The 16,148-nt window shown below is 34.9% G+C and overlaps 1 protein-coding gene across 13 annotated transcripts in view; it reads left to right on the forward strand.

Annotated features, from left to right (window-relative positions):
* The window catches only part of NBEA (neurobeachin), a 490,360-nt gene that overhangs the window by 158,515 nt on the left and 315,697 nt on the right, over window positions 1-16,148 (forward strand). For 10 of the 13 annotated variants that reach the window (XM_065051668.1, XM_065051676.1, XM_065051716.1 and 7 more), the window contains exons 23-27: window positions 2,816-3,033; window positions 4,534-4,687; window positions 11,138-11,161; window positions 13,674-13,854; window positions 14,983-15,113. In XM_065051668.1, coding sequence (XP_064907740.1) covers window positions 2,816-3,033; window positions 4,534-4,687; window positions 11,138-11,161; window positions 13,674-13,854; window positions 14,983-15,113 — 708 coding nt within the window. The remainder of the gene's footprint in view (window positions 1-2,815; window positions 3,034-4,533; window positions 4,688-11,137; window positions 11,162-13,673; window positions 13,855-14,982; window positions 15,114-16,148) is intronic. The other 3 variants (XM_065051692.1, XM_065051710.1, XM_065051761.1) reach the window with 1 other exon arrangement.

Genomic DNA, 16,148 nt, shown 5'->3' on the forward strand with positions numbered 1-16,148 from the left:
TCTGTTTTGAAGAGAAAAGTGAGTGAGTGGGGCTTTTGCATTCCCTAGGCAGGTATTGTAAGAAAAGTTTGGGGTTCTCTTGTAAGTATTTTTTTCAAAACTATGAAAATACTCAGAAGATTAGGGACAGCCTATCAAGCATTCTGTAGGAATCCTTATATTTAAAAGCATTCCATGTAATAAAGAATAAGCCCTGAAAGCTCTTGATAGGAATAGTGTATTTATGAGTATCAGTGGCCAAACACCTTATTTTAAATCTTAAAATTAAGACATGGAAACTGATGAATAGAATGAATGGAGGACAGCAAGAAAAAGGAGCAGTCAGGGTTTATTTTGAAATGTGGATATTTGTTTAAAGAGTAAAAGATGGGTGAAATGCTAATATTCACTTGCTATGTGCATATGTGCACGCATAAACACAGTGAATTAGTAAGATAAATCTTTAATGAAAGAATTTGTACTGTCTACTGTAGAGAATCCTCTTGGTGTGACTTTGGGACTTCTTTGTTCTTTAACCTCTTTCCTTGATGAATTTCACCTGAAACAGTTGCATTACAAAAATACAAATTCCTCAAGCCTACAGTTATTTGTTAGGATTTAAATGATACATAAGTCTAAATGAACTTTTATCAGATCACTATAAGACAGGAGAAACAAAAGGTTTTTCAAATGTTTTGCTCATAACTCCTCACAAAATTCCTAACATAACATTTAGATCTGCAAATTATCTATGAACTTTGTACTCTTCATGAGTACTTAAATTACAGTTGTTTCCCACTAAAATAAATGAAAAACTACAATGAACTGATTTAAGTCTGTAGCCATTAATATATCTTTTAAATTATTTTCTTAAAAACAATATCAACTGTGTAAACACTAGAATTGTTGCAATCTTCTAACATCTTCTTTGAGTGTTTTGAAATACCTTGTGAACTGTAAGCTGTCCATAGTTAAATCTTTTCTGTTTCAATAAGTTAACCTTAATAGAAAAGGTGGAAATATGTACTAAATAAAACATAAATCAATAATTATTGTTTTCATGAGTAAGGAGCAATGTTAACACATCTACAGTAGAGCTGGAGGTTGGAGTTTTGATTGCAGCGTGCATGGGAACTGCCACGTTAGATTTGATCTCTTTGAGATGACTGAAAACCCTTGAAAATGACTTAAAGACTGGCCACCTAAGTACAGATTGTTGGGTTTCATGGTGGTTTATGCGATGCACATCAAAGCCCATTCTTGCAAATTCAGTGTTATTGGCTAGATAAAAGCTCTCCTGTTGTGTTACGGTTATGATACCATTACTGTTGCTGACATGACAACTATAATACCTGTAGTTGTACCCGAAAGAGAACAAATGGTATGTGAATGAAGTTGCTAACCTCAAGTTCTCTAAAAGCAGATCTACAGCCAGCTCTCCACCTTACCAGTTAGAAGTGAGCTGTCTTTTGTTCAAATGAACTGAAGGGAAACAACAAATGGCACAACAAAGTAGAGATGGGGATTCCTGCTTGCTTCTAAGAAGAGTTAATGCCTTTATCAATAGTAGATCAAATATTGAAGAATATAAAATTAACTTTTTTATAGTGCCGACGAGGAAAGACTGAAAATAGAATTGAAAGCACTATGCAGAAGATTCATGCAAAAAATTCAAATCTTAGTTAAGTTTAAGAAAAAAAAAATCATTGAAAGATAACTTCAAGAAAATCACAGGAAGTGAAAGCAACAGTAACAATTTTGATCCTAATAGGTCAAACTGAACGAAGGAATCCTGTCCTACTCTCAAAATACTGGCTGCAGAAGATAAACATCAGACTAAAGATGTAGAAAGCTTTCCAGCTCAGGTCCAATGCTATGACCATTTTTACATTGCTAGCACAAATATTTTGTAAATGTCTTTTTGCTTTTAAGTGTCCAGATTTAAAACTGTAGGCTGAGATCACAAAATGAATATGTGAGCAAAGCAAGTATATTTTCTATTTTGCAATATTAAGGTAATCTGAAGTAACTTTAAAATAATTTTAAGGATCAGACTTTCTATTTCTTCCTTTCAGAGATGTTGCACATTATAAGTAATTTGGTTGTTATGAATATTTGCCTCAAATTCAGTCAAAACATTTGTTGTCTACTCCTTTTTCCTTCACGGTATTCTCCATCATATCCTCTGTATGTATCTTTTACTTTTGTCTTTAATCACCAAGTGGAAACAGTCATGACTATGTAGGTGTTGAAAGGGAATTAAATTCATATCCACCAGCTGCTAAGATAATCTAAAGGATGTCCTGAGGATCCATAAAACTGTTAACCAGTTAACAATGTGTAACGAAATTGACAAAATAAGATTTAGAGGACTAGACTTGATTCTCTAATGATCTTGCTAAAAAAAAACAAATAAATAAATTGATTTTGGAAAATGAGGAGCTGTCTAAAAGTGCACTGATTCCTGTGTAGTTTGTCCGTGTTTCGAGAAAATTGTGATACTACACAAAAGGATAGTTGTTTCCTATAAAGAAGGTCTTGTCACTGCTGACCTTGTGGATGCTGCATTTGGCCTGTTCTGTAGTACTTGAAGTGAAGAACCTGAGTGTAAGACACTGGGAACAGATGACAGGAAGGGCAGCTCAGGCCCTCAGTGGTGACTGATTCGAACTGGAGCAGCTCCTTTACTGAAGGATTCCACCTGCTTCACAATACCAGTATCTCCTGTAGTTTGTGCTCAAGTCCAGTTTTATCCCATCCTTTCTCAAATTCTGTGATCCATTCAAAAACATGTCACAAAAAGTTAACATAATTTTTGAACTTCTTGTTGATGTAGGCAGTACAGGGTCGATCTGTCACCCAGCAAGACAGGGATTTACGTGTTGACTTGGGATTTCGAGGAATGCCAATGACGGAAGAGCAGCGACGACAGTTTAGTCCAGGTCCACGCACAACTATGTTTCGTATTCCAGAGTTTAAATGGTCACCCATGCACCAGCGGCTCTTGACAGACTTGCTTTTTGCACTAGAAACAGATGTACATGTTTGGAGAAGGTAGGTGGTTGTTTCTTCTTTAACTCCTGATTTGTGTTTCCACCAACAAGGAAAAAATAGATGTGTTGTAGAGGGGATGTTACTGGGATAGTGGGAAGGGAAAGTTGGTGTTAGCTTAAGCGCCCTTCTGTACCTTGTATCTTCTCGTTTCACCCATGCCCAGCCTGTAACAGCTGTATTTCACAGGTAACATTTTTTGTTTCCTTGAGGGATTGTATAACTCATACATACCTAGCTAAACTGAGCTGCTCTTTCAGCTGATGTTTACCATTAGAATTTGCTGCTTCTGTTTCAGGCATGAGGAAGGCTTCTGTGTCTGCTAAAGACTGTTTCAACTGATCAATTAAAAAGAGAGATTCACTACCTGCAAACTTTATAAATAAAACCTCTTTCCTATGACATTTTCTAAGGAATCACTCTTTCTAGTTGTTTTGGGGTGGGTTTTTTTGCATGCCAGCTCCTGCTTGTGGTTAGTCTTGGTGGTTATGTTTTATGATGGCAATGTGATTTTCTGGGGCTTTCTGTACACTTTAACAGAGATAATCAATAATTTATTTTTATCAAAGACCTTAGGTATAATAGACACTATTTAATCTGTTTTCCAGGACAGAAGACTTCATTTTCAGAAAACTAGAGCATAGTTATATCCAAGGACAACTTTCTGTCGCATTTAGTTTCCAGTTTGGTGAACTGTTCTGTGACAGTCACTAGGAAATAGCCAATTTTGATAATTCTTTTTTGGTCAAATTTGTGGGAGGGGCTTGTACTTTGTGTTTACATAATGCTTGAATGTTGAACTTGTATATTTTCAATTGAAGCCTTTAGGGTTTTTTTGCTTGCTGGTAACAATGTTAGTTTGGGAAAATAATACATTTATAGGCTGAGTATTCCTCAGTATTTTCATACTTTTAAAAATATATTTGGGGAGTGACTGTTTCATGGAACAATTTCTAACCTGTTAGGAGTTGCTGGTATTACAGGTAATCTTAGCATCTGTGGCTTGCAAAGCTATTGCTACTGCTAATTTTAATACTACTTAATAAAGTTAATATCAGATCAAGGTATCACAGTATTATCATGTTTTTCCTTGAAAACACTAGCAGGTGCTGTCACTAGGTGTTATCAAGGGTGCTTTAAATGGCACTGGTGCAGTGCAGTGAACTCTTAATATCAATTAATAACTTCCGTGCTGAAGAAACAACCGCACTGCTTTCAGCAGAGCTGCCTGTGAAGGGAAGTACTGGTTGATGGGAATAAAAGGTTACGAGCCATTGTTCTCAACTGGGTATATGAAACTTATCCTGGCACGAAAATAGATAGCAGTCAATTTGTTCATTAAACTAGCCCTGTTCGTGTTTTTTAACAATTTACTTGCAAAGTTTTGTAGATCAGATTTTGCCTTTATATGAAAGAAACTTTCACAGTCTGGTTGCAAAGAGCAAGTTAATGCAAACTTTTGTTTTAACTGATTTTAATCCATCCTTTCTTCTGTTCTTACAGTCACTCCACGAAGTCAGTGATGGACTTTGTCAATAGTAATGAAAATATTATTTTTGTACACAACACAATACACCTCATTTCCCAGATGGTAGACAATATCATTATTGCTTGTGGAGGAATTTTACCGCTGTTGTCAGCAGCCACATCCCCAACTGTAAGTACAATATTTCCACCTAGTGGTCATATTAGAAATTGTTGTTAGTAATACAAACCACTATTTGTAGCTGACTTTTCATCTTTAGGGTCTTCTCTCTTCTCTCTGCTAGTTCCTTCAAAAATTTAAATTTATAATTGAAACTGTTAGGCTTTGATATACAGAGTGTTTCTAATATTTTGCATTTGAAATGCTAATTTTATTAGAGAAGTAGTATTAAGTAAGAATAATGTTTCTTAGGTATTAAATATTTTGTTTGAAAAAGAAGACCATTGGGATCATGGTTACAAATCACAATTACTGTAACAAAATTAGATCCTTTATGATCGCCATTGATATTCATAAATCTGTTTTGCATGGCCACTGTTTGTTTGCATGCCAGACGATACCAGAAGTCATCCCCTCAGTACTCCATTTCATTCTTTCTTCAGTAGGTCCTGACCTACATTTCCTTTTTATTTTTTTTTAATCTTGTATTGAAATAGGCTGGTTTTTTTATCCACCTCGATGTTCTTAGTAAGTTGTAAGTTCTTAGGTGATCATAGCTCAGGCAGGCAAGACTAGCCTAAGAGAATGCTTAAAGAAAATGGGAGAAATATTTTTTAAATATTGCATAATTGTCAACAGTAATTATAGTATTTGAATGTGATTCTTTGTCTTTGTATGTAGTATCTGTAACTATTTCTTTCATACTAAATGTCTTATCTTGAGCATCTCATAAGCATCTGCAGTTAAAGGGGAGAAAATGAGGTCAAGAAGGGACAAAAAGACTCCTCTGAAGTAATGTGGCTAATAGACACTGAAGGCTACAAATGTAGTTTGGGAGTAAAAGTTCAATTTCTTGTTCTAGCCCTTCAGCAACTGAGGTTACTTTACTTTGCATCTACTATTACTTCTAGTTAGCTAGCAAAAAAACTGTTTTGCATGATTTTATTTGAAATACATGAATGCACAGACTAGCAATTGACTAGACATCAATAAGACTTTCAGCCAGGTGATTAATGTTGAAATGCTGTGTCTTCACTATTTTCACTCAGTTAACTGGGAAAATGTTTTCTATAAGCAAAAGTTCAAAGTTCACAGAGAAGGCTTTCATTGTCCATAGTCACAAGAATGACGTCAACATTGCTGAATAAAGCATTTTGCAAGTGCCTCGTTGTAAATATTGACAAGGATGAGAGAGTGCATACCAAGCTGTCTTGAGGTGTGGGCTGTACTATCAGTCTTTAGGTAAAAGAACACTAGGAGGTATTTTTTTTAAACAAATCTTTTAGGCATAATTTGAAAACGAAGATGTTTTCTTTACCATTTTTTATTTAAAAATATAAAACAGGCACAGCATTATTTAGGCTGCTATTCTATTGGATGGTCTTTGTGTTTCTTAGCTCTTATCCTGGTTTATGACACTGCAGAGCCATTCTATAGAAGAACAACTTTGCAGTTCACCATTTTCCTCTATTTATTCTGGATAATAAATATACATGACTGTGTGTATATAGATAGATAGCTGATACAGCTTTATATATTACACATCCGTTTGTTAAAATATTGTGCATTGTGACTGCCTTGCTACTACAGCCGTGATTTTCGTGCTTTGATACAAAAGACTACCTTTTCAAATTTGTGTATTATGCATGCATTTCTCCACTGCATGGGGACAGTGTGTGTTTCTTAAATGTTCAAGTTTGCCATCTCTTTAGGATAATAAAATAAAAATAAATTGTAAAATAAACTAATTGACTGGAAGATCAGTAACTGGCTTCAAACAATTAATCCTACTCTGTGATTTATTTTTTTTTTAAAGAAAATTATTACTTTTAACCCAAAGGTACAGGGAGGGTGGGGAGAAGTAATTGATGAAATCATAAATTACCTTCACCTGGAAATAACTATTACCATCTAGATGATTTAATAATAATTTCCACCTAGCAGAGAACTTCTTCCCTCCCATTCACTGCCATTCCTGTCATGTCTTTGTCTGTCCATAAATATTAGCAGGAAGGTGGATTTTTTTAATCATTGTGACTTGCAAAAAGCCCAGCACATCCTTCTTCCTTCTTAGAGAAGGTGCCCTTCCTCGATATTGTTCTGGATCACAGTTATGAAGGGCATCAGACCACTTCTGAATATGCATCATATGATGAATGAAAAGAAGTTTTGTGTTGATTCTCGGACTACTAATACTTTTGCATCCTTGAACTGTTCTGGAGAAAGTGGATGGACTGCTGGTTAAGAATATATTCCTTCTCAGTCTTGAAAAGACATAGTCCAGTGCTTACCATCAGTTACAAAATATTGTTGTTGCACTCTCCTCCTTCCCAGACCTGCTAATTGGAAGAGAGAAGAGGTATGAAACTGGAAGATTGATTTAACCTCTCTACTGCATAAAAACACAACAGTCCTTCTAGGGACACTTTCTGACAGAGTAACTCTCAAGAGAGGAAAGAGACAAACACCTTCTCCCTCACCAGTTCAAAGAATCACAAAATCACAGAATGATTAAGTTTGGAAGGGACCTCTGGAGGTCACCTGGTCCAACCCGCCTGCTCAAGCAGAGCCATCTAGAGCCAGTTGCCCAGGACTATGTCCAGTTGGCTTTTGAGTATGTGTCAAGATGGAGACTCCACCACCTCCCTGGGCAACATATGCCACTGCTCAGTCACCCTCGCAGTGAATAACTGCTTCTTGATTTTGCAGGTGGAACCTGCTGTGTTTTAATTAATTACATTAATGATTTTTTTTTTCCTCCACAAGATACACAGTCCAAATTTTGTGTTGCATCTCCTGTTCAGTTTTGGGCCCCTCACTACAAGACACTGAGATGCTGGAGAGAGTTCAGAGAAGGGCAACAAAGCTGCTGAGGGGTCTGGAGCACAAGTCTGATGAGGAGCAGCTGAGGGAACTCAGGCTGTTTAGCCTGCAGAAAAGGAGGCTGAGGGGAGACCTTATCACTGTCTGCAACTACCTGAAAGGAGGTTGTAGCATGGAGGGTGTTGGTCTCTTCTCGCAAGCAGCAAGTGAGAGGACAAGAGGAAATGGCCTCAAGTTGTACCAGGGGAAGTTTACTTTGGATTTCAGGAAAAATTTTTTCCTGGAAAGGTTGTCAGGCATTGGAACAGGCTGCCCAGGGACGTGATTGAGTCACCATCCCTGGAGGTGTTTAAAAGGAATTTAGATGAGGGAGATGATTTAGTGACAGTGTTAGCTTAACAGTTGGACTCGATGACAATGAACATGTTTTCCAACCAGAATTGTTCTATGAATCCCTTCCAATCAACCATTCTGTGATTCTGCATGATTTTGCGATTCTGTAATTTAAATTGGGCATGGTATTAGAAAGCCAGTCCAGCAGTACTTCACTGCTCTGAGGAAAGTGAGCTGTTCACATGTTTCGTAAGCTGCCTTACTGGGTCAGCGCAAGGGCCTGGTTGGTTGAGCATTTTGCCTCTAACAAGGAACTGTTTGCAGCTTGCATCAAAATACAGAATTCTGAAAAAACATATTGTTTGCTCTAATGATACTTAGTTTCAGCATTTAGGATTTTAACAGTCAGAGAGAGTGTCTGGGCTGTCATGTTTAATAACTACTGAGGAATTTCTCCTTCTAGACTATATCTAATCTTTTTTGAAGCTACTTTAGCCTCTGTAATTTCCTAAGGCATTGAGACTGGAAAAGTAATTATACAACCTTTGAAGCACTTCTTGTCTTTGTTTTTTTTAAGCCTGACTAAATATATAGAGACAATATGTGTCTTACTGTTTATGCTATGAAAGGAGTGGTTCATCATGTCTTTATTCATCTCCATATCATTTGTGACTTTGTAGGCTTTGTATCTCCTGATGTGCCTGTTTGAATCTGTAGAGTCTTCTCCACTTTTAGTCTCTCTGTCTTTGGAAGCCTCTGATCATCCCAATCTCTATTCTGTGGACCTTTTCTGGGGTGTCAAAACCCTTACGTTTTGTATATCCTGTAGAATACACATATTCAGTTTACCAAAAAGTATGAAATAATTTTACTTATTTTTTTCCTTTTTCACTTTAATGAATGGTGACTCTCAAACATTCCCACTGAAGGTTTTTTGGATCTATATTGAATTTTTATAGTAGTAGTTCTTACTTATTTCTTCCTACTGTGTTACATGCGTGGCACAGGACACATATTTATATCTACTGCTAAAAATTAATTTGCTCTTTGGTCTGGAATAATGAAATATGAAAGCAAAAAGACCGTAAAGATCATTCCAGCCTTTTACTTTGGGATGATAAAACAGGATGGATTTCAGGAAGAGATTTGGGTAAATTTGGGTAGCGAGTACTTAGGTAGTGAAGTACTTGCATGTGGACTAGACTTCTCGCTAATGGAGGTCTACTCAATAGAAGCGAATGATTCAGCTGTCTCTGATTTAGACATCTAGTGGCTGGTCAGACAGATCCATGTAGGGTCCATTGACTGCAATGACTGTTAACCTGGAGCTCAATCCAGCTTCTTTTTATGAGGTAGCTTACTTGTTTTCTAATGGAGAGGATGACAGACAGAAACACATGGTTCCTTTATTGATCTCGCAGTCCTACCTATCCACTCAGCCTGAGTTCAAATGAGGCCTCGTCCTGAGCTGCTGGTTCTTAAATAGCCCTAAATGTCTGTTATAAAACTCTCTTCTCAACAGCCTGCTGTAGAGTTAGTTGTCATTACGTGTGTCCCATTGCCTCTCATTTTTTTAAAGGCATTTCACATATTTCTCATTAGTAGCAGAGAGGCTGAATATTGAATGCCTGAATTAATTAAGGCTATATGCAGAAAAGAACCAAGAGATAAATTTAGCAGAATATTGGAGGAACTGCAGATTTATTTTTCTTTTGTGCGACAGATTCTGTATTGTGTTTCCTTCCTTGCTGAAAAAGCAATACTGTCATGGTTTCTTTAAAAAGATGAATGTTTATGGAATTTGCCATTTCAAAAAAGACTTCTTTTGCATAGTTAGGATTTGTAGTGAAATGTCAATTCTTGTGTGCTGGGTGGAAAATTGCTCCATAATCCTAGTCTGCTGTAGAACAGGCAATCTTAATTATGGTATTTACTCACTATTGTATTCTTGTAGTAGAAATATGCTTTTCCCTTGCTTTTTTTTATTGCAGACTAGGATGATCTGAATAGTGCTGTGAATAGGAGCCTTTAAATACAAATAGGAAGAAGAAAACAATTGCATTATCTTTGAAAACAAACCACTCACAAATCTGTGAGTCACTCAAGTAGAGTGAAGGTTACACGTTTGTATGGAATACAGTTGCAAATTTATTTGTGATTCACAGTGAGCTATTCTCACGTGTTTTAGTATTTCTTTGATTTCAGCTCTATACCAACTCTGTCTCAGGGTCTGTATAAGGATTTCCTTCAAATGTGGTTGTTTTTACAGAGTTGTCAGTTGTATACAAGAAACAATTTGAAATTGGAGTGAACATTAACATAAAAGATACAAACTTTTTTTTGTTTTACAATGTGAGCTGGAGTGTGTATCATTGATTCTGATGTCTTTCTTATTAAATTGGGGGATATTAGACAGTTCTGCCAATATTATAAGGACATAAAATACTGATATTCTTTTTTTTTTTTTCCATTCATTCTGTGGCAGAGGTCTTTGAGGCTTTTTTTTTTTTTTTTAATTACAGCTATAAGGAACACATTTTTAAGATCGTGTACCAGTGTGAAAAAAAATATATTTGGGGAACTGTAAGGAAAAAGGTTTGCAGAATATGCTTTTTGTTAATAGCACCTGGTTACCAGTTAAGACACTTTGTATACTAGCTAGGAGTTTGAAGTAAACATTGCTTACTACAACGATAGCAGCTGTGACAAGGACTTGAGGATTAATTAATGCATTCAAATATCCGGTATGATACTGGTTTAGGTTGAAGAAACCACACCCAAAGTAATATCTCTAATGAGTTTCAAATGATGGAGCATTATGCATGAAGAACCAGTTTGCTTTCTATGATTTACATTTGTTTTAGCAAAGCATTTTAAACATATTCGCCTCCTCATACAAAGATTAACTACTTTATTACATTTCACTTGAATGGCTTGTTGTAAAATGCTCATTTCTATATAATCAGTGAAAACATTACTTTGTTTTACATTACTTCATGAAATTGCTCTATGTACTATATAAAAGATGTACATTGGTTTGCAAGAATCAGTGTTTACATGAACTCCATAATAATACAAGATTTACGGTTTTCCTTTCTTTGTGCATAGCTATCTCTTAAAGTCTTTATTTTCAAATGTTCATGCTGAGCTGAAATGTTTTGTTCTTCTAATAATAAATTAAACAAATGTATAATTCCAAGATACTAATTTGTTTCAATTTTACATTGTATTTTTAGTTAACTTAAATAATTTTCTTTTTCTTTTATTGTTGTGATCTGTTGTCTGTTTTGTCTGTTGCATGTCCAGGGTTCTAAGGTTAGTATTGCTGCTGTAAGTTTCAGTTTTTTTGCATTTTCAAAAATGCCTTATTTTTGACCATTTAATATTTTGGCTTTTTTTATTAGTGTTGTTATTATTTTCCAATATCATATAGTAGCATGTAATTAGGAATATATTTTGTGTAATACTAAACTTTTCCTAACATGTTTCTCTGTGAGTCACTTAATGCATTGTCAAGAACGATGCTCACTGTTAGCTACCAGACTGAATGTAGGCAAGTCTGTGAATTAATTTAAGTTATAAATGTGGTGGTTAGGAGACAAACTCTTTAGGCTCTGAACGCGTTAAATGTATGAGAGGCTTGTTCCTGCTCTTAAAGTATTCTGAATAGTCATGAAATGGTGATCAGTTCAATTTTTAAAGAGGTTTTATGACATACACCTATCTAAAATATTGCTAATGCCTGAAGGCAGCTTAATCAATAATGGAGCTTATTTTGAAAGTCATTAGAATACCAATGTGCTGTACTTTAACAGGTAGAACTGATGGTAAGCTTTGCTGTAAAAAATCTGTCAGTCTTTGTTTTTATTCCATTCAGCAGAATTTAGGGATTTTATTTTTTTTTATTTTTTTTTTCAATTCAAAGCTTCCAAGAATCTTGGTAAAATACACTAAAATGTTGTATATAAAGAATTGATTGCATTATGTGAAAAAAAGAAGTAGATATTCTGAGCAGGTTTTAAACTGTGATTGATGCAATACAGTTGAAGCTTGAGAAAAGTCAACATCAGGCAGTCAATTGACTGCTAGCAATCCTGATATTATTTCAAGCATAAGTTCAAGTTTCTGTAACCTCCTATGAGGTTTTTCTAGCAGACTGTTATGGCTATAGACTTTTGCAAATATATTTTACGTGGATGAGTGCTTTGGAAAATGATGTTCCAGTCTGTTACAAAAAAACAGCAACTTATTTTTCCAAAAAGTAGGAACACAGCACACAGTACGTGGGGCAGACCTGGCTTAAGAAGATGGACTGGAAGTAGTTCTTCTGAGAGTTGTCACTTTACCATATTTCTGATATTATTGGGCAGATAAGACAGATGACAGCACTTCCCAGATCACTCATATAACTGACATCTTACATCCTTAAGAGGAATTAAATGAAGTTGTATCTATCGTTGTGACACGTGCCACATTATATCCTTCATGTTTCAAAACAGTTGTTTCCTTAATACTGTTTGGCACAGGTTGCACTCCTACATGTTTTGATGTAAAATATTCTAAAAAGTGACTTGTAGAATAAGGATACTAATTTTTTTAGAAGTATGCAGATAAAGGATTTTTAGTTTTTCTGTATTTCTTTCTCTTTGGACAGAGATTGCCTTAAAAGCACAAGTATATTTTGATTATTTTTTTTTCTTAGATACTTCTAAACAAATGAATAAAAATAAACACAATGAAAGTAGCATTTTTCAAAGGGACCAAACTCTGTGTTCAGAAAAGCCCTGCAAACCTTGTAGACAGTCACCAAGAATCAGCCATCTGTAAACAATATTTACACAATCTTTAAAATAGTATTTAGGCTTATAAATGTGGACACAGTCAAGTACTAAATCCCATTTTCAATTTTGCCTAGCTCCAGAGGTGAAAGTGTTTAAACAGATATTTTTATTATTTTTTTTTAATTAAACTTACTGTTTACTTAATTATTTGCACTGACACCTGTATGCATTTGAAAACATGACTCTGGATGTGTAAATATCTTTTTGGAGAAAATCAGGATGTCCTTTTAGCTTGTATAAATACTGAGCTCCTTCAGTATTTTTCTGTGGGTTCCTGTTAAGGAGAGTCCAGCTGTACATTGGGAACGAACTGCTTATTCTCTAGGCAATGTGAGCTGCACAACATGTAACTTGTCACCTTTTTACTTCCTCCTTGTTGCTTCATGAGGGAGTAAACGCTCTCCTTATTTCCAGGAGAACTGAACTCATATATATATAAATATATATATATACTCAGATATATATATATATATATATATATATATATATATATATATCTGTAGGTTCCTATATCATGTAAGCATTCCCAGGGAGAATCAATTCATGACAATGGGGCAAAACGGTCCAATATTTCCCACTCCACTCCTCACATTTACTTGTTTGTCTAAAGGAAAGTAGAAGCTACACAGAGTGCAATTACTTTCATCTGTTACCTGTCAGTTTGCTTAGCCTATGGAATAATGTAAGAGTACATTGCACCCTTATATACTGTGCATTGTTTACTACCTGGCCACACTTTGTGTAATCGCTACTAACTTTCTCATTTAGATTACACTTTTTCTCGTCTATTAGAGCATGTAACGTAAATAATTTTTTCACTCCTCATGCTGTCTTACTTTGAATTTCACTCATGGTTATGTTAATGGTAATAGTAAGAGATTTTTAAATAACTTTTAAATGTATTTGTCATTAAACGTAACAATTTAGATTTGTATGCATATGTGCTGTCTTTACATATCTATTGTGTTCATGCTGTTTAATTCAATTATCTCCTTTTAAAGACTGAATTGGAAAATATTGAAGTAACACAAGGAATGTCAGCAGAGACAGCAGTAACTTTTCTCAGCCGTCTGATGGCAATGGTTGATGTACTAGTATTTGCCAGTTCTCTAAATTTTAGTGAGATTGAAGCTGAAAAAAACATGTCTTCTGGAGGTCTAATGCGACAATGCCTAAGGCTTGGTAAGTCAGCAGACAGTATGTCTTAAAAAATTACTTACAGATCAATGAGCTAAAAGCTGGATCAAACAGTGACACATGTAGGAAAGGGCTCATACTGTCTATGATGTGATAAAATAAAAATCCTGTTTATTATTGATTTGATACTGGTTTAAGGTCAATTCAATTTAGACACAAGAATAAGTTAAAATAGCATTTCTGAGATTGTTCTTTCTTATATGTTTCGAGTTGCATATATTTTGGTAGAGTAAAAATATTAAATGTAAGTAAATGGAGATTTCTTTTTTTCTTAAAACTACTTTGCTACCTGTCTGTTGCATGTTTCCTTGTCCAAGTCTCTGTGGATTTGGAAAATTACTTATAGGCTAAGTAAGATTCAAAGCATGGGGTGCATGTACAAACTCTGTAGACCTTAATAGATGTTGCTATAGTCTGGCACCTTTCTTCACTATTTACTGTTTACTATATCCTCTTACAATTATTTTAGGAAATTTTAAATTTTATTAATAATTAAAAATATTCTGTGCAAACTCTATCACTTTATTCTTGTGAATATTAAATTTTGACTGTCATTTGGCATGAAGCTGTTTTGCTGTTGTTATATCCCACATACTTTTTCATCTCTCAAATGATTAATATTTTTTAACTCAGGTTTTGTCCTGTTGCTATTCATACCACTTATTATGTTATTAATAATTATACTCCTCATTGTATAAAACTTGTGGTTTATTCTCAGTGATCAATTTTCATCAAGTTATAAATTACTCCTTACCATTTTTTTCCTGTTCTAGCTGTACATAAGCACTTTCAGATTTTAAGTGTTAGTAACTGATCAATAACATATGAGAGCTACAGTTCTACCACTAATAACTTTCAAATTTTAATACAGTGCTATAGTGGTTATATAGAATATTTAGTTGTCCAACTAAAGAATGAAATTAATAACTCACCATAATGCTTCCTTAGTACTGATAGAGAGTCTAATGTGAGAACTGTATTGCACTTACTATTTGGACATGGTTGTTGACATATCAAACTAGATGTCCAGACTGCTATTAATAATTGAAGTTCTGAATACAACAATAATTGGATAATATTCTAAATCATAGCATTTTCATAACTTCTTTTTAGTTTGCTGTGTGGCTGTGAGAAACTGCTTAGAATGTCGGCAAAGGCAGAGAGAGAGAGTGAATAAGACATCATTAATCGGCAGTAAAACTCAAGATGCTCTTCAGAGTGTAACTGCATCAGCAGCAACCAAGGTAACCATGTCTTCAGTTACCCACAGCAAGGACAAGTCTGCACCACTGCTTTAGAGGATCAGAAAATAATTGTAACTGCCTTCTCAGATATTTGGCAAGAGCTCAGGTTTTTACTACTAACTGCTGTAAAGTACAAGTGTGTGTGGGGGTGGTATTTGAAATAAGAAAACGTTAGTGCGGTACTATGACTGGAGCAATTTTAAACAGCTTTTTCACTCTGTCTTGGACTACTTCAAAGAGCAACTCCCCTTACTCAGATCTGTCATGTACCCTGGCATAGCTTTTTTAATCTGTCAGGGCACTTGCAGTTGTGATGAAACCCTACAATCACGTCTTTGGTGTTGGAAAATCCGAGTCCCGGTAAATTCAACAGACCTTTGCATGCATATTAGACATCAGTATTTTCTATCTGATGCTAGGAATGAAACTTGTTTTATGTTCAATTACAGCTTAATTTTTCCAGTTTCATTGTTCACCATTTTTTTAACTTGTTTACAGCTTTAAGACCTTGAGAGTTCTGAAACTAAAAGCTCAAAGGATTTAGCACAGCCCACAACTAAAATAGAACACTTTGTGTGATCTAAAGGATTCCTTTTTTGCCACTATCTTTTCATTTCTAAATTCAGTGGTTTTTCTTCTCTAAAGACTTTTTCAGATAGCATTTACAAACCCAGCTCCTTTCACAATATTATTGCATTAAATCTCACAAAACCATTATGTTTCTCCACATTATCACATTCAGTGCAAAGCAAACTATTATAAGGAGACTTCTTGGTACTTAGGCATCATTCATAATACATTATCAATTTTTAAATGAAGCATACTAGCCTATGATTTTATAATAATACCAGTTATTCTGTAAGTAATCTGTAATAATTCTCAGTAAAATGAGTATAAACTGATTTTTAAAACAATATTTCTGCTCATAGTTTTTAAATTTAACACACATATTGGAAATAATTTATTGTACTGCTATAAAGCAACTGTAATCTGAAGTAACCTTTTGTGTGCATAGTGCAAATTATTATCTTATCT

This window comes from Columba livia, chromosome 1, assembly GCF_036013475.1.
Source record: "Columba livia isolate bColLiv1 breed racing homer chromosome 1, bColLiv1.pat.W.v2, whole genome shotgun sequence".
In the NCBI taxonomy this organism is placed as follows: Eukaryota; Metazoa; Chordata; class Aves; order Columbiformes; family Columbidae; genus Columba; species Columba livia.